This window comes from Phaenicophaeus curvirostris, chromosome 22, assembly GCF_032191515.1.
Source record: "Phaenicophaeus curvirostris isolate KB17595 chromosome 22, BPBGC_Pcur_1.0, whole genome shotgun sequence".
NCBI lineage: Eukaryota > Metazoa > Chordata > Aves > Cuculiformes > Cuculidae > Phaenicophaeus > Phaenicophaeus curvirostris.
In genome coordinates this window covers 7504426-7531710 of record NC_091413.1, presented here as the reverse complement: position 1 = coordinate 7531710, position 27285 = coordinate 7504426, and the positions used below count along the sequence as shown (strand labels likewise).

General features: G+C 58.9%; 3 protein-coding genes across 4 annotated transcripts; 2 read left to right on the top strand and 1 right to left on the bottom strand.

Moving 5' to 3' along the window:
* Nucleotides 1-1149: 1149 nt before the first annotated feature.
* Nucleotides 1150-8266, bottom strand: CLCNKA (chloride voltage-gated channel Ka). The gene is made up of 19 exons (XM_069874551.1): nucleotides 7787-8266; nucleotides 7568-7696; nucleotides 7323-7451; nucleotides 7092-7231; nucleotides 6908-6985; nucleotides 6703-6781; nucleotides 6503-6628; nucleotides 6315-6399; nucleotides 5371-5472; nucleotides 4772-4856; nucleotides 4535-4696; nucleotides 4386-4455; nucleotides 3429-3539; nucleotides 3130-3343; nucleotides 2554-2687; nucleotides 2394-2485; nucleotides 2225-2308; nucleotides 2015-2101; nucleotides 1150-1928 (listed from the first exon to the last, which is right to left on the bottom strand). The coding sequence occupies exons 1-19, from the start codon at nucleotides 7884-7886 to the stop codon at nucleotides 1890-1892; spliced, it is 2046 nt and encodes a 681-aa protein (XP_069730652.1). The 5' UTR covers nucleotides 7887-8266; the 3' UTR covers nucleotides 1150-1889.
* Nucleotides 8267-8317: 51 nt separating this feature from the next.
* On the top strand, nucleotides 8318-10008 carry HSPB7 (heat shock protein family B (small) member 7). The gene is made up of 3 exons (XM_069874550.1): nucleotides 8318-8560; nucleotides 8980-9113; nucleotides 9507-10008. Exons 1-3 carry the CDS (start codon nucleotides 8434-8436, stop codon nucleotides 9690-9692), a joined length of 447 nt encoding a protein of 148 aa, XP_069730651.1. The 5' UTR covers nucleotides 8318-8433; the 3' UTR covers nucleotides 9693-10008.
* Nucleotides 10009-13881: 3873 nt separating this feature from the next.
* Nucleotides 13882-26869, top strand: ZBTB17 (zinc finger and BTB domain containing 17). 2 transcript variants are annotated; one of them, XM_069874905.1, is made up of 17 exons: nucleotides 13882-13963; nucleotides 16120-16218; nucleotides 16696-16812; nucleotides 18770-18976; nucleotides 19131-19319; nucleotides 20341-20499; nucleotides 20608-20736; nucleotides 21121-21359; nucleotides 21446-21588; nucleotides 22361-22661; nucleotides 22764-22851; nucleotides 23318-23434; nucleotides 24355-24475; nucleotides 24609-24739; nucleotides 24824-25039; nucleotides 25709-25798; nucleotides 26483-26869. In XM_069874905.1, the coding sequence occupies exons 4-17, from the start codon at nucleotides 18772-18774 to the stop codon at nucleotides 26761-26763; spliced, it is 2409 nt and encodes an 802-aa protein (XP_069731006.1). In that variant the 5' UTR covers nucleotides 13882-13963; nucleotides 16120-16218; nucleotides 16696-16812; nucleotides 18770-18771; the 3' UTR covers nucleotides 26764-26869. The 2 variants fall into 2 exon arrangements, with proteins under 2 accessions (XP_069731006.1, XP_069731005.1); XM_069874904.1 differs by having other exon boundaries at nucleotides 16696-16817.
* The last annotated feature ends 416 nt before the right edge of the window (nucleotides 26870-27285 follow it).

The window sequence follows — 27285 nt, the reverse complement described above, 5'->3', positions numbered from 1 at the left end:
CCTGACCACCACGGAGCACACGGGGCTGTGCTTCCCATACCCCAAGAGAACCTTCCATGGGGGCTGTGGTCCCATGGTTCTTCACCCCATCAACCACCTCCCCATGGTTCCTCATCCTACCAACCACCCTCCATGGGTGCTGTGGTCTCTTCCTTATGGTTCCTCACCCCACTGAGAACATCCCTATGGTTCCTCACTCCCTGGACCACCCTCCATGAGCACTGTGGTCTCTTCCCCATGGTTCCTCACCCCACCAACCACCTCCTCATGGTTCTTCAGCACCCTCCATGGGTGCTGTGGTCTCTTCCCCATGATCCTTCACCCCACCAACCACCTCCTCATGGACCCTCACCCCACCGAGCACCCTCCATGGATGCTGTGGTCTCCTCCCCATGGTTCCTCACTCCCCAGAGCACCCTCTGTGAGTGCTGTGGTCTCCTCCCCATGGTTCCTCACTCCCCAGAGCACCCTCTGTGAGTGCTATGGTCTCTTCCCCATGGTTCCTCACCCTACTGAGCACCTCCTCATGGTCCCTCACCCCACCAACCACCCTCCATGGGTGCTGTGGCCTCTTCCCCATGGTACTTAACCCCACCAACCACCTCCTCATGGTCCCTCACCCCACCAACCACCCTCCATGGGTGCTGTGGCTTTCTCCCCATGGTTCCTCACCCCACCGAGAACCTCCCCATGGTCCCTCACCCCACTGAGCACCCTCTATGGGTGCTCTGGCTTCCTCCCCACGGTTCCTCACCCCACCAACCACCTCCCCGTGGTTCCTCACTCCACCTCACCCCCTCCCTGGGTGCGGCCGCCCTCTCCTGCTCCCAGCAGCCTCGCCCCGCTTTTGGGGTGTCTCCCTGGCGCTGACCCCGTGTCACCTCTCCTGGGCCTGGGCCCGGGCATGCCCGCCTTGCCCAACCTGCCTCGCCACGCTTAATTACCCCGGCGCGCTTAATCACCCCAGCTTCGTTAGCTGGGCCGCACCCTCTGTCCCCCCCCGCAACACTGCGCCCCGGTTTGGGGGGGGCCCCAAGAGCTGGGGTGGGGGCTCAGCCCCCCCATCTGCCCCAGGGCGCAAAACACCCACCACCCTTATTAACTACAATAATTAAGGATAATTATGCACAAATAATTACAGAGGGGGGGTCATGGCTGGGGGGGGCACTGAGGTTGGGGCGTGACCTGGGGCTGGGTTTGGGGTGATCGAGGGGGGTGAGCACTGCTGTGGGTAAAGGGGTGACACCCCAAAGTGAACCCCATGGGGGAGGAGGAGACCAGGAAGGAGGAAAAGGAGGAAGAGGAAAAGGAGGAGGAAGAAGAAAAGGAGGAGGAGGAGGAAGAAGAAAAGGAGGAGGAGGAAGAAGAAGAAGAGGAGGAGGAGGAGGGGGAAGAAGAAAAGACTCGATGATCCGGTGGGTCTCTTCCAACCTGGTTATTCTACGATTCTATAAAAGGAGGAGGAGGAGGAGGAAAAGGAGGAGGAGGAGGAGGAGGAAGAAGAAAAGGAGGGGGAAAAGGAGGAGGAGGAAAAGGAGGAGGAGGAGGAAAAGGAGGAGGAGGAGGAAAAGGAAAAGGAGGAGGAGGAAAAGGAAAAGGAGGAAGAGGAGGAGGAAAAGGAGGAGGAAGAAAAGGAGAAGGAGAAGGAAAAGGAGGAGGAAGAAGAAAAGGAGAAGGAGGAGGAAAAGGAGGAAGAGGAGGAGGAGTAAAAGGAGGAGGAGGAGGACAAGGAGGAAGAGGAGAGGAGGACAAGGAGAAGGAGGAAGAGGAGGAGGAGGAATAGGGAGCTGCACGATGTATTTAATGCAAGAGCAACTCTCTGCCATCAGTGCCCCCCTAGATGTCGGGGTCCCCCCGGAAGGAACACTCCTGGTCGTCCCCCAGAGCCATCACTTGGGGTTGGCGAGGTCCTCGATCGCTCTCCGCAGCTGTGAGGGGACAGAGGGGGTGGGTTGGGGGTTGTCACTGCCGTGTCCCTCCCTTGGCCCCCCGTGTGTCCCCCGTGTCCCCTCACCTCCAGGCGGCTGACGGCTCCCACCAGCTCCCCGCAGCGGGTGACAAAGATTCGCTGCAGCTTCAGCAGCTCAAAGAGGTGATGGGCCTTGAGGAGGTGACAACAGGGACAGGTGGGGACAGCGCCACCACTCCCGTCCCCTCGCTGTGACACAGAACTGGGGGGCACTGGCGGCTCCCGGCCCCATCAAGACGCGTCTCCCCCCCAGACCTGGTGCAGGGAGGTCCGTGGTGAGAGCTGGAGCATGATGGGCTCGATGGTGCAGCTGTCCCCAAGTGTCCCCACGGTGGCCAGCTTGGGGATGGTGATGTGTTAATTTTGGGGTGGAAAATTAGCTTTTTGGGGTTGGGCAGGGTGCTCACCCCCCTCTTCCATTTACCTTCTCCTCTGGTGGAGCTTGGGGGTGATGGTGGCTCTGGAGGAAGGTGACCAGCTGGGCTCTGCTGACGGTGCCCACCAGCACCAGTGACCCTGGAGGACAAAGACAAGCTGGTGACGTTCTCCCCAGTGTGGTGACCTCCCCATACCCCACATCCCACCTGTGCTCTCCACCACGGGGTATTCAGCATCGGTGGAGGCATCCAAAGCCGCCAGCACCTCCTGGAAGCCACCGTCCTTGGCCAAGGTCACCACCTGGGGCTCCATGAACTCCTCCACCACCACCTGGTAGGAGCTGGTGAGCCGTAAAAGCCCAGATTGAATGGAATCATGGAATCATAGAATCACTAGGTTGGAAAGGACCCACCGGATCATCGAGTCCAACCATTCCCATCAACCACTAACCCATGTCCCTCAGCACCTCGGCCACCCGTCCCTTAAACCCCTCCAGGGAAGGGGACTCAACCCCCTCCCTGGGCAGCCTCGGACAGGGACCAATGACCCTTTCCATGAAAAATTTTTTCCTGATGTCCAGCCTGACCCTCCCCTGGTGGAGCTTGAGGCCATTCCCTCTCATCCTGTCCCTTGGCCATCATGGAGTGGTTTGGGTTGGAAGGGACCTCAAAGCCCATTTGGTTCCAACTCTGCAGCCACGGGCAGGGACACCTCCCACTGGATCGTTATTTTGAGGCCAATCTCCTCAAAATCCAGATTTCTGGGGTTTCGGGGGTCCTTACGCCATGTGCCGGCTGCGGATCGGGGGGAGGTAGGGCAGCTTCTTGACGATGATGGTGCCGTCGTAGAAGGAGGGTTGGTGCTTCTGGGTGATGGCGTTGGCCACCAGCACGGCCAGGACGACGGGGAGGACGTGGCCCAGGTGGCCGGTGGCCTCGCACACCAGTAACGCCGTGGAGAGCGAGTAGGTGACCGAGCCCGAAAAGGCGGCAGCGCCTGGTTGAGGAGAAGCAAAAAAAAGGGGTGTCGGCGGGTGCGGGGTGGGTGTCCCCCCCAACCCATGGGTGTCCCCACTCCTCACCGGCCAGCGCGTAGCCAGCGGGGGTGACGGGATGCAGGGTCCCGGCCGAGCGCAGCCCGCGGGGGAACAGCAGGGCCACCAGCTCCCCCAGCAAGCGGCCCAGGGCGGCTCCTGAAACCGGGGGGGGGGGACACAGGGGCATCCCAGACGCACCCCCAGAGTGACGGAGTGGCTGGAGGGGACCCCGCTCCTGTCCCCCTGAACCCTCCCAGGCTCCTGTCCCCCCACCAGGCTGGCTGTCCCCCCAGGGCTTGCTGTCCCCTCAGTCCCCCTGTCCCCTCCAAGGGCTCCAGTCCCCTCGAGGGCTGGCTGTCCCCCTCTAGCTGGCTGTCCCCCTGTCCTTCCTAGGGCTCCTATATCCCCAGGGCTGGTTGTCCCCCTCTCCCCTCCAAGGGCTCCTGTCCTCTCAGGGCTGGCTGTCCCCCTGTCCCCTCTGTCCCCATAGGGCTCCTGTCCGTCCCCCCAGGGCTGGTTCTCCCCCTATCCCTCCCAGGGCTCCTGTCCCCCTGTCCCCTCCAAGGGCTCCTGTCCCCCCGGGGCTGGCTGTTCCCCTGTCCCCTCAGTCCCTCTGTTCCCCCCCACCCCGGGCTCCTGTCTCCCTGTTCCCTCCAGGGCTCCTGTTCCCCCCAGGGTTGCCTGTCCCCCTGTCCCCTCAGTCCTCCTAGGGCTCCTGTCCCCTCCAAGGGCTCCTGTCCCCCCCGAGAGCTGGCTGTCCCTTTGTCCTCCCCAGAGCTCCTGTCCCCCCAGGGCTGGCTGTCCCCTGTCCCCTCAGTCCCTTTGTCCCCCTAGGGCTCCTGTCCCCCCGTCCCCTCAGTCCCTCTGTCCCCTCCAAGGGCTCCTGTCCCCCCCGGGGCTGGCTGTCCCCTGTCCCCTCAGTCCCCCTGTCCCCTCCAAGGGCTCCTGTCCCCCCCGGGCTAGTTGTCCCCTCCGGCTGGTGGCCGCAGCCGCCCCTCTCACCGTAGACGAAGATGGGCATGAAGTATCCAGCGGGCAAGGGCAGGGTGGTGGCCAGGATCAGCATCCAGAACTGGGGGGGGGGCGAGGGTTTGGGGGTCACCCCCGTGGGGACAACCCCTTTGGGGGGGCACGGAGGGGGCCGTGGCTACCTTCATCACGAGGAAGAAGGCCAAGGTGCCAAAGGGGGTGGCCCAAGGGTGACACCAGTCCTGCCAGAGCTCGTCGGGGCCGCCCGCCGAGGAGGCGTTGGGGCCCAGCGCGCCCCACGTGCGGTTGTCGAAGAAGGAGGTGAGATATTCCTTCATGGTGAGCTGGACGGACAGACGGACGGCCCGTGAGCGCCGGCGGGGACGCCTCGGGGGGCCCTGGGGAGCCCCCTGACTCACCCTGGAGGCCATCAGCTGCCCCAGCCCCGGCGGGAACGTGATGGAGGCGAGAAGGAGAACAACCAGCGCGGTGTAGACGGGCTTGCTGGAACGGGAGAGCCGCGCTGGGACAGACAGACGGACAGGGAGGGTGGGCAGGGGTGTGGGAGGACGCAGGGACAACTGGAGTGGTGGGCAGGGTGTGTGGGAGGACACACGGACAACTGGGGTCAAAGGGGTGGGTGGGCAGGGTGTGTGGAAGGACACACGGACACCTGGGGTGGATGGGGTGGTGGGCAGAGTGTGTGGAAAGACACACGGACACCTGGGGTGGATGGGGTGGTGGACAGAGTGTGTAGGACACATGGACACCTGGGGTGGATGGGGTGTGTGGACAGAGGGTGTGGAAGGACACACGGACACCTGGGGTCAAAGGGGTGTGTGGACAGGGGGTGTGGAAGGACACACGGACTCTGGGGTGGATGGGGTGGTGGGCAGGGTATGGGAGGACAAAGGGACACTACGGACTAGTGGACACACGGGAGTCCAGGGGGCATGGGACGGACACACAGACAGACAGACGGGGCACAGACAGACAGACAAACAGACGCGATACGAACTCGGTGCGCAGCAGCTTGGCCGTGAGCCGCATCTCGGTGACGGCCGCCAGCAGCCAGCGCTGGCACCACAGGTAGGCACAGGCCACCAGGCCACTGACCACCCTGGGGACAGACAGACAGCGGGTGGAGGGACAGAGGGACAGAGGGATGGAGGGGCAGGGGGACAGGGGGACAGGGGACGGGGACAGGGGGATGAAGGGATGGGGACAGGGGATGGAGGGAGGGAGGGATGGGGACAGGGGGATGGAAGGAGAAGGGGATGGAGGGACAGGGACAGGGACACGGGGATAGAGGAACAGGGGGATGAAGGGACAGGGGGATGGGGACAAGGGGATGGGGAAAGGGGGGTGGACGGAGAAGGGGATGAAGGGATGGGGACAGGGGGATGGAGGGACAAAGGGACAGGGACAGGGACAGGGGGATAGAGGGACAAAGGGACAGGGTGATGAAGGGATAGAGGGATGGAGGGACAGGGGGATAGAGGGACAGGGACAGAGGGATGGAGGGACAAGGGGATGGAGGGACAGGAACAGGGGGATGGAGGGACAGGGGGATGAGGACAGGAGGATGGAGGGACAGAGGGATGGAGGGACAAGGGGATGGAGGGACAGGGACAGGGGAATAGAGGGAAAGAGGGACAGGGGGACAGAGGGATGGGGGGTCGGGGCCAGGTGGATGGAGGGATGGGGACAGGGGATGGAGGGACAGAGGGTCGGGGCCAGGTGGACGGAGGGACAGGGACACAGGGACAGGGACAGGGACAGGGACAGGGAAAGGGAAAGGGAAAGGGAAAGGGATAGTGACAGGGACAAGGACAGGGATAGGGATAGGGATAGGGACAGGGATAGGGGCACCAGGATGGGGAGGGGGCGGGGCAGGATTAGGGGGGCGAAGGGGGGATACAGGGAGGGGGATGTGGGGTGTACAGATAGGACCCTCCTTACCCCACAATGGCGAAAAAGAAGATCTCCAGGAGGTCGAAGGGGAAATCAATCTTGAAGTTGCTCTTAAAAATAGCAGTGATGGTCTCTGGGGGGCGGGGGGGTACAGGGTAGAGGGATGAGTGGGTTTGGGGGTGGGCACCCTACAAATGCTACAGCCCCCCGGGGGGAAGGGGCAGCCCCTGCCCTGCCTTGGTCGCTGTTGAAGACGGCGAGGAGGCGAAACATGAAGGCGCCGCAGGTGGCGGAGAAAAAGCCTCGCCAGTAATCCCGCACAGCGAAGTGGGAGGACATCACCTCGACGCTGAAGAGCACCCCTGGAAAAAAGAAGGGGGAACATCCTAAGCGGGGGCTTCTGGGCTCCTCAAGGTGGGATAAAGGGGATCCTCACCGCTGATGGGTGCCCCAAACACCGTGGCCACCCCAACGGCTTGCGCAGCAACCAGCATCTCGTTCTCCTTGAACTTGTTCTGTAGGGAGGGGGATCAGCCATAACTCCAACATCTTTTTTTGGGGGGTGGGAATCAATTTCTCCCCTAATTTGTGAGAGGGAACTGGTCTTTCCTTAACTTTGCGGGGGGGGGCAGCACCCCCACCTCATACTCCTTTGTGACCGTAGTCCGCATCTTCCCCAGATACACCGCGACCATGGCGGAGAGGTGGACAAAGGGACCCTGGGTGCCAAGGAGGGGACACGGCACTGAGTGTCCCACCACCACCACCACCCTGGTGCCGATGGAAAGCCACGGCGATGCCGGGAACCAGAAGGGGATCCCTCACCAATTTGCCGAGGAAAACGATGCTGCCACACGCCAGGGTGCAGGTCAAACCCACCACCTTGGCCCCGAAGTTCTGGATGGCCAGGTAGTCTTCCAGCACCACGCCGGTCAGGATTGTCTTCAGCTCCGGGATGCCGGAGCCTGGAAGGGAGGTTGACCATATTTTAGGGGTTGTTTGCTACTGAGAGGGGAGTTCTGGGGAGCGGAGGAGGTCAGCGTGTGACCAGCTCACCTCCCGAGTATGGGGTGATGCTCTGGGAGAAGCCAGTGGAGAAGACTGCGAGTGCCACGGGGTAGATGGTCCACGAGAGGTACTTGAGCACCAGGATGTCACCAACCTCACGGTAAAGCCACCGGTGGGCTGGAGAAGAAGTGCCAGGAAGGGAGATGGGCCCCTCCACGAAAAAGACACCCTCCCAACCCCCTTGGTGAACCCCCAGGTGCCAGCAAAGCCCCCCATGGGAGCCCCTTGCTTACCCTCAAAGAGCCTGTAGATGAGGAGATCCATCATGAAGCTGATGGTGGCCATGAGGACCCCCAGGATGAAGAGGAAATACCAATCCTCCCCCACACGGAAAAGCTGTCGCTTCACCCACTCCAGGCACCCTGTGGGGGACACGGGGGTGCTGATCCCCCCCTCCCCAAAAAAACCCCTCCCAGCATCCAAGGTGCCCCTGCTTTGGGTGGGGGTCTCACCTCGGAGCCTCCTCCGGGCTTTGGGGCAGGGTCTCCAGCTCTTCTCCGACACCAGCACCCTCTCCTCCTCCTGCAGCCCCATGGGGACGAGTTGTTCCATCCTGGGATGTTTTGGGGGACAGGACCCCCCCTTTTCTCAGCACCCCCTCACTCGTTCTCCCTCCTTGGCCTCCACTACCAGACTGAGTTTGCAAACGAGCTCATTAAAAACGACCTTGACGGAGCCAACGGACCCGCTCAGGCCGGAGTGAGCCGGGTTCTCCTCCGCCCCTCCTGCCACCTCCAAACTCCCAGTCCTCAAATACATCCCAGAACGAGGAGTATTTAATAAGTATTTTAATGAATTATCATTATTATTCCTTAATAATAGGCAGGAATGCCGGCATCACATTCCACGGTGCGGCGAGGGGGGGGACGGAGAGGGAAAAATTTCCACCATCTCCAGCGCAAGACCTAAATTTAGCCCGTTTTACAAGAGGTCTGGCAGGCGGCCGGGAGCCCTAACGAGGCTTTAAAAAGCTCGTCAAGTGCCCCCCCTGGAAATAACCAGTCCTGCTTCGCCATCGCCGCAAGGAGGGTGAGGAGAAGGGCTTCGTTCTTCCTCCTCGGCAGGAGCTGGGGGTCAGGGGCGTGGGGGGACGCGGTGGATGAACGTGAGATCCTCGACTGCTTTCCGATCAGAGCGGAGCTTTCATCAGTCGGCGTCGCCCGCCGGCACCATGGAGCTTTTTGGGAGCTTTGTCCGGCCCCACGGCGAGACTTTGGGGTTCCAAGGTGAGTTTGAAGGGGGGTCATCCCACGTTTAGGGCCAGGAGATGGGGCGAAGGAGGGGTTGGTGATGCCTCCTCTTCCCCCACGCTGCTACATCCATGTCTTGGAGGGTTTGGGCAAGAGGTTGAGCAGCAGGAGAGGCGTTGAGGGGGACCCCAACCAAAATGTGGCCATGACCACGAGCAGCATTTGAGGGGAGCCCCAGGTGAACCGTGGCCATGACCCCAACGGGCACTGGGGGGGCACCCAACTGAACCCTGGCCATGACCCTGAGAGACGTTCGGAGGGGACCCCAACTGAATTCTGGCCTCGACCCCAAGAGGCATCTGCGGGGACCCCATCAAACCACGGCTGTGACCCCAAGAGGCATTTTGGGGAGACCCCCATCAAACCCCGGCTGTGACCCGCTCCCTTCCTGGCAGCTCGGCCCGGCAACACCGGTACGGTGAAAACCCTGGGCAACACCTATCAGTTCACGGTGGACGTCAGCGACTTCGCCCCCGAGGACATCATCGTCACCACCTCCAACAATCAGATTGAGGTGCACGCCGAGAAGGTGGGTGCTCCCTCCCCAGGCACCCCAAAAGCGATGGGGAACCCAAAATCCTCAGCCCCCAGCTCCCACCCCAAGGGTCCCAGCCATAACCACACTGGGGTTTAATTCACAATTCCCTCACCTTTCCACCCCATATTTCACAGAAGCGAAGCCCCCCCCGAGACCAAATGAACTTGTGTCCTATAATCACCTCTCTCCTGGGGGGTGGGAAGCAAGAAGCACCTTTGCCCCCACAGCTGCCACTTGCATCCTGCTCGTCCCCTCAGGAAGATAAATATTAACACCAAACACAAGGTGCAGCCGCCAGCCTCACCCACAGGCAGGGAACAACGAGCCTCCGTCCCATTTGCACCCCAAAATCACCCCTTTTCACTCATTTTTTTTCTGTCCCAGCTGGCTGCGGATGGCACTGTCATGAACACCTTCACCCACAAATGCCAGCTGCCCGAGGACGTGGACCCCACGTCGGTGTCGTCCTCGCTGGGGGACGATGGCACGTTGACCATCCGGGCTCAGCGACAGCCAGCCAAGCACGCCGACCACGTCCAGCAAACCTTCCGGACTGAGATTAAGATCTGAGGGGGCCCTTTCCCCCCTCATCCCAACCTCATGAATTATTTGGGTGATTTGGGAAGGAGGTGGGACATGGGGTAGGGGATGGGAAAGACCTGTGCCGAGGGGCCGGGGCAGCGAGAGGCATCCCGTCACCCACTGGAGAAACTCCAGAAGGGAGTGCCGGCTCCTGGCACCAGTGTTTTTTTAGCCGGCGAGTGTTGATAGGGAAGATCCAGCATTCCAAGAGCCTTGCCAGGAGCACGGAGTGAGGATCAATTCCCACCCCTCTGCCAGAGCCTGTCTCTGTATATACAGCTTGTGATAAATTATTGAGAACGCCTGCCTGCTGCCACCTTCATTTTTTTGATGTTTACTTGATGCTTTTCTCCTAAAAGTGGCCAGGTTCAGCCCTAAGGGCTGTCTTGGTATGGGTTCCATCAGAAATTCACTCTTCCCGTCAAAAATGAGAGTGAGGAGCTGCCCTGGCTCCCCTCCGGTGCCCACAATCCGTTTATTTCCAGCCCGGGGTGACTCATTCCTTCCCCGCCGCTCTATTTCTGCGCCATTCCCTCAGCTGTCCAGCCGCCAGCCCACCTGGAAGGTCACCAAATCTTTCTTCTCCCCTTGCCCACCCTCACCCATCACCATCAGAGAAGCGCCAGGCACTGGCACGAGCCAAGACGAGGCTCCCAGCTTGGCTGCCAACCCCGGGAGCTTCTTTTAGGGGGCAAAAAGCTCCCTTGAATCCTTCCTGAAGCCCCAGCTCCATCTCCCTGTGTGTACAAACAACACGGAGGCGCCCGTGTGGGGCGAGCGGCTGTTTATAGCTACACACACCACCCAGCTCGTGTTGCCACCCCAGCTCCGAGGTCAGCCTGTCCCTGCTTGTCCCCTAACAACTCGTGACTTGCATTAACACACCTGCAGCGTGGGGGATGCACACAAACGCGAGCATCAAGGTGGTTTCCCTATCGGCTTTGCCGATCGCTCGGGGCTGGAGGGCTCCCTAACTGCTGGCTGCTGCGAGGAAAAAATGCTTAAAGGTTATTTAAGAAAAGCTCTTCATGGCGCTGCTTCACTCTGGGGCCCTGTATCCACCTCTGGAGTCCTCACCGCAGGAAGGACAAGGAGCTGTTGGAGCGAGGCCAGAGGAGGCCATGGAGATGATTCGAGGGCTGGAGAACCTCCTGTACAAGGAGAGCCTGAGAGAGTTGAGGCTGTTGAGTCTGGAGAAGAGAAGGCTCCAGGGAGACCTTAGAGCATCTTCCAGGGCTGAAAGGGGCTCCAGGAAAGCTGGGGAGGGGCTCTGGATCAGGGAGTGAAGGGATGGGACAAGGGGAATTGTTTGGAGCTGAAAGAGGGAAGATTGAGATGAGAACTTGAGGAGAAATGTTTTCCTCTGAAGGTTGCCCAGAGCAGGGGTGGCTGCCCCATCCCTGGAGGGGTTCAAGGCCAGGTTGGATGGGGCTTGGAGCCCCTGATCCAGCGGGAGGTGTCCCTGCCTGTGGCAGGGGTGGGACTCAATGGGCTTTGAGGTCCCTTCCAATCCAAACCATTCTGTGAGTGGCTTGAGTTGGAAGAGCCCTTAATCATCTAATACCTAATTAGTCTATGATGAAAGCCCCCTGTGATGAAGCTGGAGGACAGCGGTGGCTGGTGCATCACTTCGGTCACCCGTTGCCACCTAGTGGTGACAGGCTGGGGGCCTCACCCAGCTCCACCAAATGAAGAACTAAAAAAAAAAAAGAAAACAACCCTTTTTCTCCCCAAAGAGGCAGGTTTTGCACAGGGGAGGTTTCCAACAACTGCCGCATCCCAGCAGCGCGGCTCGTTTGGGGCAGGAAGGGTGGGAAATTGGGACTTAGAGGGAAGCAGGTTGATAGGAAGGGGAATATTGGACTTTTGGAGGCTGCCTGCTCTCCAGCCGGCTGCTTGCACCTGCCCAAAGCCACTGGTGCCCTGCAAGACACGCTGGAACACGGCTGCCTGCAAAGCCACGCGGGGCTGCTCAGGCCGCCTGCTCCTGCACACCCGCCCAGGGGCTGGAGTCATGGAATCATGGAATTGTAGAATCATTAACATTGGAAAAGACCTCTAGGGTCATCTAGTCCAGACAGCAGCTGAACACAAGCCAGCAGTGGTGCCAAGAAGGCCACCAGCATCCTGGCTTGGCTCAGCAGGAGCAGGGAAGGGATCGTCCCCTGCACTCAGGGGTCAAATCCTGGGGTCAGTTCTGGCCCCTCACTCCAAGAAGGACCTGGAGGGGCTGGAGCGCGTCCGGAGAAGGGAACGGAGCTGGGAAGGGGCTGGAGAACAGGGGTTGTGGGAGCGTCTGAGGGACTTGCGGGGGTTTATCATGGAGAAGAGGAGGCTGAGGGGAGACCTCATCGCTCTGTGCAGCTCCTGGAGAGGAGGTTGTGGTGAGGTGGGTGCTGGGCTCTGCTCCCAAGGGACAGCGATGGGATGAGAGGAAACGGCCTCAAGTTGCACTAGGGCGGGTTCAGATTGGACAGTGGGAAAAATTCCTCCACCAAAAGGGTTCTCAGGCCCTGGCAGAGGCTGCCCAGGGCAGTGGTGGAGTTTTAAACCCCTTCGAGGGGTTTAAAAGATGAGTAGATGTCATACTCGGGGACGTGATCTGGTGGCCGGCTTCGCAGGGCTGGATCAGTGGTTGGACTCAATCATTTTAAAGGCCTTTTCCAACCAAAACTATTCTGTGAATGGCAAAAGGAAAAAATCTCAGGGGCCAGAGAAGTCCTCACGAACCCTTCACAGAGGAGAGCCTTCAAAGATCCAGATAATAACAAAACTAATTAGAAATACTAATGTGCTACACAGTTTTTAAGCATGCCGAAGTCACAAGGCCAGGTTGGAAAAGTCGCTCCTTTCAATTAAGTTCACCCGGAATGATCTCTAACACGGTTTAATTACAGCGTTTAACAACGCTGCCCCAAAGCGCATCAGATAATTGATACTTCTGAGGATGAGAAGTTCTCAATGAGAGAGGAGCAGGAACTATCGTCGCTTTGATACGGCAGTTGCTCCTTTCTCACACATGAGCAACAGTGAGAAAGCCTGGGCTGAAAGCAGCTGAGTGGGGCTGAAACGGGAAAGGAAAATTCCTGCTGTCTCTGCATTGAGAGCACCCTTAGCAAATTTGCAGATGACACTGAGCTGGGTGGAAGCTGGATCTGCTGGAGGGTCGGGAGGCTCCAAAGGGATCTGAACAGGCTGGACCGCGGGGCTGAGACCAACGGGATGAGGTTTAACAAGGCCAAATGCCGGGTCCTGCACTTGGGGCACAACAACCCTGAGCAGCTCCAGACTAGGAGAAGTCTGGCTGAAAAGTGCCTGGAGGAGAAGGACCTGGGGGTGTTGGTGACAGCGACTGACCATGAGCCAGCAGTGGCCCAGGTGGCCAAGAAGGCCAATGGCATCTTGGCTTGGATCAGACACGGTGTGGCCAGCAGGGCCAGGGAGGCTCTGCTCCCTCTGGACTCAGCACTGGTGAGACCGCTCCTCGAATCCTGGGGTCAGTTCTGGCCCCTCACCACAAGAAGGATGTTGAGGCTCTGGAGCGAGTCCAGAGAAGAGCAACGAAGCTGGTGAGGGGGCTGGAGAAGAAGAGGAGCGTCTGAGAGAGCTGGGGGTGTTTATCCTGGAGAAGAGGAGGCTGAGGGGAGACCTCATTGCTCTCTCCAACTGCCTGAAAGGAGGTTGTGGAGAGGAGGGAGCTGGGCTCTTCTCCCAAGGGACAGGGGACAGGACGAGAGGGAATGGCCTCAAGCTCCACCAGGGGAGGTTCAGGCTGGACATTAGGAAAAAATTTTCAGAGAAAGGGTCATTGGTCACTGTCAGAGGCTGCCCAGGGAGGTGGTTGAGTCCCCTTCCCTGGAGGGGTTTAAGGGACGGGTGGACGAGGTGCTGAGGGACATGGGTTAGTGATTGATGGGGATGGTTGGACTCGATGATCCGGTGGGTCTCTTCCAAGCTGGTCAGTCTATGCGTTAGTGACTGATGGGACTGTCTAGGCTCGATCCAGCGGGTCCTTTCCCCCCAGGTCACTCTGAGGTTCTGTCACCTCCAAGTCCCGCCAGCCCAACCGCCCCCCGCGGGGCGACACCACGTGACCCGACCCCTCCCTCTCTCCCTGCGCGCGCGCGGCTTTTCCCGCCCTTACTGCGCGCGCGCGGCCGGCGCGCGGGGTGGGGGCCGGGGGGCGGGAGGGAGGGGGCGGTGACGCCGCTTCCGCCCGGCCCCAAGATGGCGGCGCCCTTTGTGCGGCGGGTGTCACGGTGAGCGCCGCGGGGGGAGGGGGGGCGGCCCCAGGGCTGTGAGGGGACCCGGGCACCCGGGGGAGAGCAGTCACCGCCCCGTTAGCCCCTCTGCCTGACCCCGTCCCCACCGGGTCGTCGCCCCCCCTTCCTGTCACCACTTCTCTCCCTGTCACGCCCTCTCCCTGTCACCCGCTCTCTCTCCCTGTCACCCCCATTCCGCTCCCTGTCAGCCCCCTTCCCCTTCCTGTCACCCACTTCTCCCTGTCACCCCCCTCTCTCTCCCTGTCACCCCCCTCTCTCTCCCTGTAACCCTCTCTCTCTCCGTCACCTTCTCTCCCTCCCTGTCACCCCCCTTCCGCTCCCTGTCTCCCCCTCTCTCTGTCCCTGCCACCCTCTCTCTCCCTGTAACCCCCTCTCTCTCCCTGTCACCCCCCTCTCTCTCCCTGTCACCCCCTCTCTCTCTCTGTCACCCCCTTCTCTCTCCCTGTCACCCCCCTTCTCTCTCCCTGTCACCCCCCTTCTCTTTCCCTGTCACCCCCCTTCTCTCTCCCTGTCACCCCCCTTCTCTTTCCCTGTCACCCCCCCCCTCTCCCTGTCACCCCCCCTCTCCGGGTCATCCCCCCATCTCCAGGCCCCCCCCCACCTCCTCCGGGTCACCTCCCCCCTCCCTGTCATCCCCCTCTCTCCCTGTCACCTTCTCTCCCTCCCTGTCACCCCCCTTCCGCTCCCTGTCACCCCCCCTCTCTCTCTCCCTGTCACCCACCCCTCTCCCTGTCACTCCCCCTCTCTCCCTGTCACCCCTTCTCTCTCCCTGTCACCCTCCTCTCTCCCTGTCACCCCCCTCTCTCCCTGTCACCCTCTCTCTCCCTGTCACCCCCCCCTCTCCCTGTCACCCCCCCCTCCCTGTCACCCCCCTCCCTGTCACCCCCCTCTCTCCCTGTCACCCCCCCTCTCTCCCTGTCACCCCTCTCTCTCCCTGTCACACCCCCTCTCTCCCTGTCACCCCCCCTCTCTCCCTGTCACCCCCTCTCCCCCCCCGTCACCCCCTTTCCCCCCTTGTCACTCCCCTCTCTCCCTGTCACCCCCTCTCTCCGTCACCCCCCCGTCACCCCGCCTCTATCACCCCCCGCCTCTCTCTGTCACCCCCTCTCTCTGTCACCCCCTCTCTCTGTCACCCCCTCTCTCTGTCACCCCCCACCTCTCCGTCACCCCCCTTGTCACCCCCCTCCTTCCCTGTCACCCTCTCTCTCACTCCCCTCCCGTCACCCCTCAATCCCTTTCCAACACCCCTTCAGCCTCCCAGCACCCCTCAAGCTCCCTTCCTGCCCATCAAGGGCATCGCCATCAACAAAGCAGCTTAAACTTCCAAGCACCACTCAGTGACTCGAGGAAAAAAGAGTTTTCTCATCTTCTGGCATCATTTCTGGTGTGACCAGGCTGTTTGTGCCCTCTGCAGGCCTTGATTTTCAGGCGTGGGTGATGTGTTTCACGGACTAGCTGTGTTTTCTCACTTATGTTTCTGCATTGGAAGCTTCTAGAGACCGGGCAGTGTCACGAAGGCAGGTTTTTTGGAAGAAGATGGAAGTTTCGTCTCGTGGGCGCTGCAGAACCGGAGTCCTGGCCTGGTCTCGGCACGCGGCTGGCTCCCTGCCTGCCCGGTCGCGTCCCCTTGTGCCAGGAGCTGTACAGGCGCATCCGTGGGCCTGAAAACTGAATCAACGAGAGTGATCTGTTCGCAGGGGATTCTGCAGTGGCTCTGCTCACCTCTCTCCTCTTTCTCCTTTTAGTTCCCTTCTACCACATTTTTTTCCTGCCTGGGATCGCTCATCATTACCTTTTTCCCCTCCTTACAGCCAAATGTGAGCTCACCTTCTAACCACAAACTTCAGAACCCTTCTCTGTTTCATTCACTTCACTGCACTGTGTCCAGGGACCTTTTTTCCCTGTTTTTAACCTGGAAACTTGTTAAAAAGCTGTGGATCCTCTCAAGAGGCAGCTCAGTTTAAGCTCCTCTTCATTCAGTGATCAGTAAGGAAGCCAAAACACGCATTAACCTTCAGATGTGTGGCTGTGGGCTGGCACTAAAAGCCCCTTAGCATGATATTTTATATTAAAAACACACCTGTACCTTGATCAGCTCCTAACTTCATCTTTTTTAACTGAAAATATTGCAGAATTGGTTCCTGGAAATGAGGACAGACTCCTCTTCGAAGAGACTGAAAGGATTATGGCTGCTTTGTTCCTGGAGCTGATACACGAGAAGGGAGATGACGGTAGGCAGAAAGTTAACCCCCTCTTCCTTTCCATCTTCCCAGCATAAGCACAGATGCTGGGATGGCAACAGCAATGTTTAAATTGCTCTTTTTTTCCAGTTTATTGAGGCTTTGGGATTTTTTACTAGGTGGACTCATGGCTGGCAGGTATGGGGAGAGGTTAATGGGGTTAATAAGCATCAGAGCTTAATGGAGCTCTTAGGTGAAGCTCCCTGGGACCGTAGTCTCTGTATTTATCTCTGTGAGTGCGTGCAGCAGGCGTGGGTGTTCTCCTAACGAAGCTTTTCTGTGATTAATTAGGTAATGAGAGACTACGCAGCCACGTCAGGGAGAGGTCGGGAGGGCAAACGGTGCTTATGTGCCTCTGATGAGGTGAAATGTGGTGGTGCCCGCTCCCGGGTTGGCGATGTTAGACATTTTTGCCTTCAGCACGTGAGATTTGGGTTTAAAACACAGCTTTTCACTCCATTTCTCCAGGATGGCTGCGTAGAGACTGACTTCCGCGCTGACCGGGAAGGAGGGAAGCTCTGGAGGAGAGCCACAACCGTCTCAGCTGCAGCTTCGGGCCTCCGGATCTCTCCTCGCAGCGCAGGGGTGAGGTTGGGCACCTTTCCTCTCTTATCGCTGGGTTTGGGGTAAGGAGCTCTGACACGCGGCCTTAGACAGCGCCGACAGGGATGGGTTTGCGCTAATGGGGGTTTTGGATGCATCATGGGGGTTTTTTTGATCCAGATATTTGGGATTTTTAAAGTGTGGAGTCAAGGACTGTAGTGCACGAAGGTGATTTCAGGTTCTGGGGGATGTTGGGTTCAGGCATGAGGGCGAACACAGCTTGTCCTGACCTCTGCCTCGCTGCCCTCGTGTGCTGTGACGCTCCAGAGCACACAGAAAAGTTGAAGTTTTTCAGGAAGAGTTGAATTTCTTGGGGTTTTGCTTCCTTCACAAAGCTCAGGTGCAAAACTGAGGCAAATCCAATCAGAAGCGATAAAAATCACCTTTCAGACACAAAGTGCCTCCTAAAAATACCAAGAAAAGCCTTTTCGTGCATCGAATCATCGTGATTCCTTGGGTCCTGCTGCGCAGAGCTTTCCAAGCATGGAAGACAGCATCGTTTGTCCTGCTGGGAAAAGCCACCCCTTTTTTTTTCCCCAACATTTCCTTTGCAAACCTTACAGGATCGTGCGCCTGTGGGGGTTTAGACAGATTTTGAAAAACACTGATTTTTCTGGCTCTGGAGGGGTGTATTTTGGGACAGGACGTGGACGTTCGGTTACGAAGCACCCGGTGTTTTGGAGAGCTGGGGCAGTGGGTGAATCGCGAAGACCAGCAGCATCTATTGGGAGTGAAACTTCCTCTCTCCATGCGTGATCCGATGCTGTTGGGGTTGTCTGGGCTCCTCATCCCTGCTGGGAATGATTTCGGAAGCCGAATCGATCCTTGTGCAGAAGATCTTTCCCCGAGCACGTTGCTAACACCCACAGCAGACAGGAGGAGGCTCCCTCTGCCCGCAGTGCTCGCCGGCTGCAACGGATCTGGACGAAGGGATTGTTGAAAACCAGTTTTTTGCAGTGTTTGCAGGAGCTTGCAGCATTCCTCAGCCAAAGTCGTGCTTCATGCAGGAAGAACTCCCTCCAAACACAGAATGAAAATCTAAAACTCCCTTGGTACCATGATGCGAGCACTTGAAATAAGCAGGAACTGAAGGTTTTGATGAATGCTTTTTGCAGTGCACCCTCAGCACTTGTGGTTGCGGAGGCAACAGGGTTCCTGCTCACAGCTTGGGCCACTTGAAGAGCAGTAAATGTACCTTAAATGCTGTTAGGATGGGACCGGTGTTGTTTAATATCTTCATCAGTGACATAGACGATGGGATCGAGTGCACCCTCATCGAGTTTGTGGATGACACCAAGCTGAGTGGTGAGGTTGATGGGATGTCATCCAGAGAGACCTGGACAAGCTGGAGAAGTGGGGCTGTGTGAACCTCATGAGGTTCAGGAAGGCCAAGTGCAAGGTCCTGTACCTGGATCAGGACAATCCTTGGTATCAGTACAGGCTGGGGGATGATGGAGAGAGCCCTGAGGAGAAGGATTTTGGGTGCTCATGGATGAGAAGCTCCAAATGAGCCGGCAAAGAGCCAACGGTGTCCTGGGCTGCATCCAGAGCAGTGGGACCAGCAGGGAGGGAGGGAATTCTGCCCCTCTGCTCTGCTCTGGTGAGACCCACCTGGAATTCTGCCTCCAATTCTGGAGTCCTCAGCACAGGGAAGGACACGGGGCTGTTGGAGCGAGTCCAGAGGAGGCCAGAGATGATCTGAGAGCTGGACTGTGTTGGAGAAGTTCTGGGGTTGTGTTTAGTGGGGAGGCAGGTGGCCATAGTGAGGAGCTGGAATTAGCTCCTCTTTGGGCCATGCTTTTTAACTCGGGGAGTGGTCGGGTTGTGGTTGATTTGTGGGTTTTGTGAGCTCTCCTGTTTCGTGGTTGCCTTCAATGCGGTGTCGGGGTTTCAGCACTGACCTCACCCCTCAGCCTGGGATTCGTTTTCCTCCCCGCAGCCATGGATTTCCCCCAGCACAGCAAACAAGTCCTGGAGCAGCTGAACCAGCAGCGGCAGCTGGGTTTGCTCTGCGACTGCACCTTCGTGGTGGACGGCATCAACTTCAAGGCCCACAAAGCCGTGCTGGCAGCCTGCAGCGAGTACTTCAGGATGCTTTTTGTCGACCAGAAGGACGTGGTGCACCTCGACATCAGCAATGCGGCAGGTACAGCCGATATCCCGCCCCATGTGACCTAAACCAAGTGGTTTTGTGCCCGTGGTTTGAGATTCTGCCTGTTATTCTGTGCCCTTTGGCCTTATTCGAAATGGAATGGCTGAGAGAGGAGAGCTTATTTCTGTTGGTGTCGCTTCCCTCGCAGGCCTAGGCCAGGTCTTGGAGTTCATGTACACAGCGAAGCTAAGCCTTAACCCCGACAACGTGGAAGACGTGCTGGCCGTGGCAGGATTCCTGCAAATGCAGGAGATCGTTAGCGCTTGCAACGCTCTCAAGTCCCTCACCGTGCTGGCAGAAAGCCCTGCCGGGAGCCAGCAGCCCCCAGCTGAGATTGGTACGTAGCTGCCTCGCTTCCCCTCATCCGCAGAGACAGGGAATCACCCCGTGGAGCAGCCATGTGCTCCAGCCACCATCCAAACCCGCTGCCGTACGTCTCCTGGCACGCAGGGGTGGCTGGATGGGGTTTGATCCTCTTGTGTGGGGCAGCAGCTGCTGAAGAACTGATGTTTCCTCGGATCTTTATGGGATTTGGGAACCCTCATAGAATCACAGAATGAATGAGGTTGGAAAAGCTCTCTAAGCTCATCCAGTCCAACCTTCAGCCCAGCCTCACCGTGCCTGCTAAACCCTGTCCCCAAGTGCCACAGCCACAGGGGTTTTTGAACCCTTCCGTGGATGGAGACTCCACTACTGCCCTGGGCAGCCTCTGCCAGGGCTTCACCACTCTGTCAGGGAAGGAATTTTTCCCCAATATCCAATCTAAAACTGCCCAGGTGCAACTTGAGGCCATTCCCTCTCGTCCCATCGCTGTCCCTTAGGAGCAGAGCCCAGCACCCACCTCACCACAACCTCCTCTCCAGGAGCTGCACAGAGCGATGAGGTCTCCCCTCAGCCTCCTCTTCTCCACGATAAACCCCCCCAGGTCCCTCAGACGCTCCCACAACCCCTGTTCTCCAGACCCTTCTCAGCTCCGTTCCCTTCTCCAGATGTGCTCCAGCCCCTCCAGGTCCTTCTTGGAATGAGGGGCCAGAACTGACCCCAGGATTCGAGGTGCAGCCTCCCCAGCGCCGAGTGCAGGGGATGATCCCTTCCCTGCTCCTGCTGGCCACCCCACGGCTGAGCCAAGCCAAGATGCCATTGGCCTTCTTGGCCACCTGGGCCACTGCTGGCTCGTGTTCAGCCGCTGCCACCCCGCACCCCCGGGTCCTTCTTCTCCAGGCAGCTTCCCAGCCGCTCTTCCCCAAGCCTGGAGCTGCTCAGGGTTGTTGTGACCCAAGTGCAGGATCCTTCTAGCAGCCGTTGGGATCCCCTGTGTGGGCAGGAAAAACTGGAGCACTTTGCCTCTTCCCTTGCAGGGGCAGACAAGGCGACCGCCGAGGACAAGGCATCAGCAGAAGAAGCACTGGCTGATCCTGACAAAACAAAACCTCCTGACCCAGAGGGGAAGGAAGAGGCACCTGCAACCACCGCGGCACAGACTGAGGCACAGCCAGAGCAGCCGGGTGACCCGGAAGGTGAGCCACCACGGGATGATGCTTGGAATGCCCCTGTCCTGCTGCCAGGCTTTGCTGCGCCGAGCCTGGTGCTCCCCGAACCTGCCTGAGACGCTCTCTTGATTGCAGGGGCAGATGTTGCCATCCAAGAGGGCCCCAGCACTGAATTTCCCAGCCAACAACAGCCGACGGAGAGCGTGGTTGACAGCGGCAGCCCCACAGCAAAGGACAGTGTCTCTCCGGGTGCCGAAACAGGAGGTGTGTGCGTGAGCGAGACTTTGCTCATTCTCTTCAGCTGGGCAAGGGATGAATCCTTGGTTTCCATGCAATTAATTCTGTTAAAGTGAGTTTAGCTGGGCAAACACCGTTTCCTACGAGTCGCAGAGCCCACGGGACCGGGAGTCTGTGGAGCAGAGCCAGGAGAGACTGGGAAATGCTCCTGTCTCTGTGCACACGTTTGGATTTCAGCTCTAAACCTACAGATCCAGACTCCAGGCACCTGGGTGGTATTCCAGGAGTACATCAGGGCAGGGCTAATTCCCATTTCCTTGAACCTGAGCTTAGGGTTAGGAAATAAGGGTGTTTTTGCATCTCTGATCCTGCTCCTGATCCCTAGTGTCCCTGTTTTCTAAATGCCTGCAGAGGTGGAGCTGGAAGTGAAGGACGAAGAGGGGAAGATGATGGCAAAGGACGAAGAGGAGGCTAAAATCCCTGAGGAAGAGCAGCCCCGGATAGAAAACGGAGAAAATGCTGAAGATAACGAATCGGGGAGCACTGACTCGGGGCAGGAAAACTCAGGCGAGACCCGTCTGCTGCGTTCAGGGACATACAGTGACAGGACCGAGTCGAAAGCCTACGGCTCCGTCACACACAAGTGTGAGGTGAGGCTGACCCGAGCGTTGTCTCCAATCCCTCGGGGACACCGGGCGTCACTGGTGTGACCACGCCTGTCTCTCTCCGTCCCTAGGACTGCGGGAAGGAGTTCACCCACACCGGTAATTTCAAGAGGCATATCCGTATCCACACCGGCGAGAAGCCCTTTTCCTGCAGGGAGTGCAACAAGGCCTTCTCCGACCCGGCTGCTTGCAAAGCCCACGAGAAGACACACAGGTACGGCAAAACCAGAACCCAAGAGGTGCCACCGGGCTTTGATGATGGCTGAGGGCGTAAGGGTTCCACAGCCAACACTGCTCTGCATCTCACATCCGTCTGGAAGGGTTGGAGACTCCCAGCACGAGTCATGGAAAGGAGCCAGGAGCACCTACAAAATGTGGCTTTTGCCGCAAGGCTTCAGATCCTTGCAAAATCCATCAGCCTGGTGGGGTGGTTCTGCTCTGTCGTTCCTTAAGGGCCACAAAGACAATCCAAGGGGCTGCAGCGCCTCTGCTGTGAGAACAGGCTGGGAGAATTGGGGTTGTTCAGCCTGGAGAAGGCTCCAGAGCAGCTTACAGTGATGAAAGGGGCTCCAGGAAAGCTGGGGAGGGACTTTTTCCAAGGGCATGGAGTGATGGAACAAGAGGGAACAGCTTTAAATTAGAGGAGGAAGATTTAAATTGGACATTAGGAAGAAATTCTTCATGATGAGGGTGGGGAGGCCCAGGTTGCCCAGAGCAGGGGTGGCTGCCCCATCCCTGGAGGGGTTCAAGGCCAGGTTGGATGGGGCTTGGAGCCTCTGATCCAGTGGGAGGTGTCCCTGCCTGTGGCAGGAGTGGGACTGGATGAGCTCTGAGGTCCCTTCCAACCCATTCTGTGAGTCTGTGGTGTTTTTGTGTTGCTGCAAGACATCCTGTGGATCCAGGTGAGCCTCACTGGGGCAGTGGAGCTCGGATCGGGGTGCTAAGAGCTCAGCACGCCAGTTCTTCCCACCCTGTCTCACCTCCAGCCCGCTGAAGCCCTACGGCTGCGAGGAGTGCGGGAAGAGCTACCGCCTCATCAGCCTGCTGAACCTCCACAAGAAACGGCACACGGGGGAGGCCAAGTACCGCTGCGACGACTGCGGCAAGCTCTTCACCACCTCGGGCAACCTCAAACGGCACCAGCTGGTCCACAGCGGCGAGAAACCCTACCAGTGCGACTACTGCGGCCGCTCCTTCTCCGATCCCACCTCGAAAATGCGGCACCTGGAGACCCACGACACCAACAAGGAGCACAAGTGTCCCCACTGTGACAAGAAATTCAACCAGGTGGGTTCAGGGGTGGGAAAGCCGGACCCACGGTGGTTTGGGCCCCTCCGGATGGAGATTTGGGGTGCTGGGGGCTCGCTGCATCCCACTGTCTGTTCCCAGGTGGGGAATTTGAAGGCTCACTTGAAGATCCACATCGCGGACGGGCCCCTGAAGTGTCGGGAGTGTGGCAAGCAGTTCACCACTTCAGGTAGCGCGGGGTTGGGAGGTGGTGGGATCCAAGCGATGGAGGTTTGGCCGGCCTGGAGAGGGATACGGAGCGTTCCGTGGGGGAATTGGAGACAGAGGAAGGGTTTCATCCTGAGCAGAGGAGGATCTAAACCTCTAACTGTGGTTGCAGTGCTTAAACTCCTCCCTCTATGGGTCTGGGCTGGTGTTGCTCACAGGATCACATCCTGGAATGCTCCTAGAAGGAGCCCTTGACCAGATTTTGGGGATTGAGACCTCTCCTTCCATCTCCCCAATCCCCTGCAGAACTGGAGGGGTCAAAAAATGAGCTGCTTGTTCTCTACCACCACATTATTGCCTGATCCTCGGCTCGGGGTCGCCGCTGCGGCACTGATGGGCTCTCCCAGTGGAGCTCCAGGGTTCTGGGAAGTCGGGAGAGAAGGTGCTAGTATCTCCATGTCCTCCAGCTTAGCCTCATCTCCTCCCAGGCAACCTGAAACGGCACCTCCGGATCCACAGCGGCGAGAAACCCTACGTCTGCGTCTACTGCCAGCGCCAATTCGCCGACCCTGGGGCGCTGCAGCGGCACATCCGCATCCACACCGGTAGGGACACAACTCTGCTCTTTCCTCAGGGATTTTGGGTGGAGCAACATGATCCATCCCTGGATTGTTGACATCCGTGCATCTTTTCCTGCATCTGCTGGAGGGTTGGGAGGCTCCAAAGGGATCTGAACAGGCTGGATCCATGGGCTAAGACCAATGGGATGAGGTTTATCAAGGCCAAATGCTGGGTCCTGCACTTGGGGCACAACAACCCTGAGCAGCTCCAGACTAGGAGAAGTCTGGCTGGAAAGTGCCTGGAGGAGAAGGACCTGGGGGTGTTGGTGACAGTGACTGAATACGAGCCAGCAGTGGCCCAGGTGGCCAAGAAGGCCAATGGCATCTTGGCTTGGATCAGACACGGCGTGGCCAGCAGGTCCAGGGAGGTTCTTCTCCCTCTGGACTCAGCACTGGTGAGACCGCTCCTCGAATCCTGGGGTCAGTTCTGGCCCCTCCCCACAAGAAGGATGTTGAGGCTCTGGAGCGAGTCCAGAGAAGAGCAACGAAGCTGGTGAGGGGGCTGGAGAACAAGAGGAGCGTCTGAGAGAGCTGGGGGTGTTTATCCTGGAGAAGAGGAGGCTGAGGGGAGACCTCATTGCTCTCTCCAACTCCCTGAAAGGAGGTTGTGGAGAGGAGGGAGCTGGGCTCTTCTCCCAAGGGACAGGGGACAGGACGAGAGGGAATGGCCTCAAGCTCTGCCAGGGGAGGTTCAGGCTGGACATTAGGAAAAAATTTTTCAGGGAAAGGGTCATTGGTCACTGTCAGAGGCTGCCCAGGGAGGGGGTTGAGTCCCCTTCCCTGGAGGGGTTTAAGGGACGGGTGGACGAGGTGCTGAGGGACATGGTTTAGTGATTGATGGGAATGGTTGGACTCGATGATCCGGTGGGTCTTTTCCAACCTGGTGATTCTGTGATTTCTCCCAGGAGAGAAGCCGTGCCAGTGCATGATCTGCGGAAAAGCCTTCACCCAAGCAAGCTCCCTCATCGCCCACGTGCGCCAGCACACAGGGGAGAAGCCGTACGTCTGCGAGCGTTGCGGCAAGAGGTGAGGATCCATCCCCATGGATTTTGGGAGGGTGCCTCTACCTTCCCCCCCGGCAGCTGCGGAAGGCAGGTGGAGGATCCTGGAGGATCCCAAGTGTCCTGGGTCGTGGTGACACCATTTCTTTTCCCCCCAGGTTCGTCCAGTCCAGCCAGCTGGCCAACCACATCCGTCACCATGATAACATCCGACCCCACAAATGCACCGTCTGCAACAAAGCCTTCGTCAACGTGGGCGATCTCTCCAAACACATCATCATCCACACGGGTGGGTTCCTCCAGGACTTCCCAAAGTCTTTGACCCACCTCCCTACATCTTCAACCGTTCCTGAATTCCTCCTCTCGTTCCCAGGGGAGAAGCCCTTCCTGTGTGATAAGTGCGGGCGAGGTTTCAACCGGGTGGACAACCTGCGTTCCCACGTGAAGACCGTGCACCAAGGCAAGGCGGGAATCAAAATCCTGGAGCCGGAGGAAGGCGACGAGGTCAACATCGTCACCGTGGCTTCCGATGACATGGTGACGCTGGCCACCGAGGCGCTGGCGGCCACCGCGGTCACGCAGCTGACGGGTGAGCCTGGGAATCCATCCCAAAGGGAAAAACCTATCCATGGGGCACAGCTTGGGGGGCTCGGAATCAAGATTTATCCACAGGGGTCTGGAAAAGCCATCCCAAAGGGGAGGTTTGTCCACAGGGCGCAGCTTAGGGATTTGGGATCCATCCCAAAGGGGAGGTTTATCCACAGGGCGCAGCTTAGGGATTCGGGATCCATCCCAAAGGGGAGGTTTATCCACAAGGTGCCGTTTAGGGTTTCCAATAGCCATCCCAAAAGCGAGGTTTGTCCACAAGATGCAGCTTGGGGGTCCCAAAGACCATCCCAAAGGCACGATTCATCCATGGAGGTGCAGCCTGGGCATTCCAGAGCCATCCCAAAGGCGAGGTTTATCCACAGGGCACAGCTCAAGGATCCAAAATGCCACCCCAAAATGAAAACTTATCCATGGGGTGCATCCTGGGCTCCTAGGGCCATCCTAAACGCAAGGGTTATTCACAGGGTGCAGCTGGGAGGGTCCCAGAGCCATCCCAGGAGGGAGGTTTATCCATGGGGCGCTGCTTCGGGGTCCCAAAAAACATTGTGAAGGTGTTTGGATCCTTCTCCATGGGCCCATGTCCCGGTGGGCGCAATCCGGCGTCGGCTCCAGCTGGGATCGTGCCCCCATCGCTGCCCTCTCCCCGCAGTGGTGCCCGTGGCGGCCGCAGTCACAGCCGATGAGACGGAAGCGCTGAAAGCCGAGATCACCAAAGCCGTGAAGCAAGTGCAGGAGGCAGGTGAGGAACGAAGGGCTGGGCCCTCACCACAAGAAGGATGTTGAGGCTCTGGAGCGAGTCCAGAGAAGAGCAACGAAGCTGGTGAGGGAGCTGGAGAACAAGAGGAGCGTCTGAGAGAGCTGTGGGGTGTTTATCCTGGAGAAGAGGAGGCTGAGGGGAGACCTCATTGCTCTCTCCAACTCTCTGAAAGGAGGTTGTGGAGAGGAGGGAGCTGGGCTCTTCTCCCAAGGGACAGGACGAGAGGGAATGGCCTCAAGCTCTACCAGGGGAGATTTAGGCTGGACATTAGGAAAAAATATTTCACGGAAAGGGTCATTGGTCCCTGGCAGAGGCTGCCCAGGGAGGGGGTTGAGTCACCTTCCCTGGAGGGGTTTAAGGGACGGGTGGATGAGGTGCTGAGGGACATGGGTTAGTGATTGATGGGAATGGTTGGACTGGATGATCTGGTGGGTCTCTTCCAACCTGGTGATTCTGTGATTCTGTGAATGGGGCTGGCAGGGAGAACAGCCAAGAGTGGGGACGGTGGGGAACAGGGGAGAAGGCCAGGAATGGGATGGGGAGAATGGGACTGGGGGAACGGGGATGGCTGGGAATGGCCCGGGAGGAGCAGCAGGGAGCAGGGACGGGGGAAGGAGTGAGCTCCGGCCGCGCCACCCCAGCGTCCACCCCTCTTTCCCCTCTCAGATCCCAACACCCAGATCCTTTACGCCTGCGATTCCTGCGGGGAGAAGTTCCTGGACGCCAGCAGCCTGGCGCAGCACGTCCGCATCCACACGGCCCAGGCCCTCGTCATGTTCCAGGCCGACACGGACTTTTACCAGCAGTACGGAACGGCCGCCACCTGGCAGACGGAGCAGGTTATTCCCGCCGGAGAGCTGCTCTTCCGAACCCGCGACGGCCCCGCCGAGCCCCCCGCCGCCCCCCTGGCCCCCCCAGCCGGGGAGGCTCCAGCGCCCCCCGAGTGACTCCCCCTCGCCTTTATTTAACAGATTTATTATTCCAGCTGCTTGGAAGCGGTGGACAAAGTGTATTTGAGGAAGGAGAGACGGAATAAAGCGGAATATTTTCTAACGGCTGCGGCGCGGCCCTCGGGGGATCCTGCAGGCCCCCCAGCTGATGCTCTCGGGGGTGGAGGGGGCTGGAAACGACGCTGAAAATAGGGAGAAGGGAGCTGGTGGAGATGAAAAGGTTGGGGGAGGGTTTTGGGGTTCAGGGGAGGGAGAGCCTGGCCGCGCTCCCTGGGTCCAGGCGCAGGGAGGCCATTTTGGATAGAAAGGAGGCCAGAAAGTTCTGTCTGTCCATCTGTCTGTCCCCATCCTGTTACTGCTCCGTCCCTCGGCCCCAGTGCAGGGAGGGACAAGGGAAGCGGGGGCCTTGCCCTCAGGGTCAGGCCTGTACCTCCTCGGGGGTGGGTGAGGGACAGATGGACACACGCCTGTCCGTGTGTCCGGCACACCCAGAGCCACAACAACCCCCCCAGCACCCGG

Coding starts and splice junctions, on each gene's coding strand:
- CLCNKA (XM_069874551.1), bottom strand. CDS start 7,886: ATGGAACAACTCGTCCCCATGGGGCTGCAGGAGGAGGAGAGGGTGCTG. Junction 6,629..6,702: donor GTTTGGGGCACCCATCAGCG/GTGAGGATCCCC, acceptor TCTTTTTTCCAG/GGGTGCTCTTCAGCGTCGAG. Junction 3,344..3,428: donor CGCTGGCTACGCGCTGGCCG/GTGAGGAGTGGG, acceptor CTCCTCAACCAG/GCGCTGCCGCCTTTTCGGGC.
- HSPB7 (XM_069874550.1), top strand. CDS start 8,434: ATGAACGTGAGATCCTCGACTGCTTTCCGATCAGAGCGGAGCTTTCAT. Junction 8,561..8,979: donor CGAGACTTTGGGGTTCCAAG/GTGAGTTTGAAG, acceptor CCTTCCTGGCAG/CTCGGCCCGGCAACACCGGT. Junction 9,114..9,506: donor TTGAGGTGCACGCCGAGAAG/GTGGGTGCTCCC, acceptor TTTCTGTCCCAG/CTGGCTGCGGATGGCACTGT.
- ZBTB17 (XM_069874905.1), top strand. CDS start 18,772: ATGGATTTCCCCCAGCACAGCAAACAAGTCCTGGAGCAGCTGAACCAG. Junction 21,360..21,445: donor CCGTCACACACAAGTGTGAG/GTGAGGCTGACC, acceptor CTCCGTCCCTAG/GACTGCGGGAAGGAGTTCAC. Junction 25,040..25,708: donor CGCGGTCACGCAGCTGACGG/GTGAGCCTGGGA, acceptor CTCTCCCCGCAG/TGGTGCCCGTGGCGGCCGCA.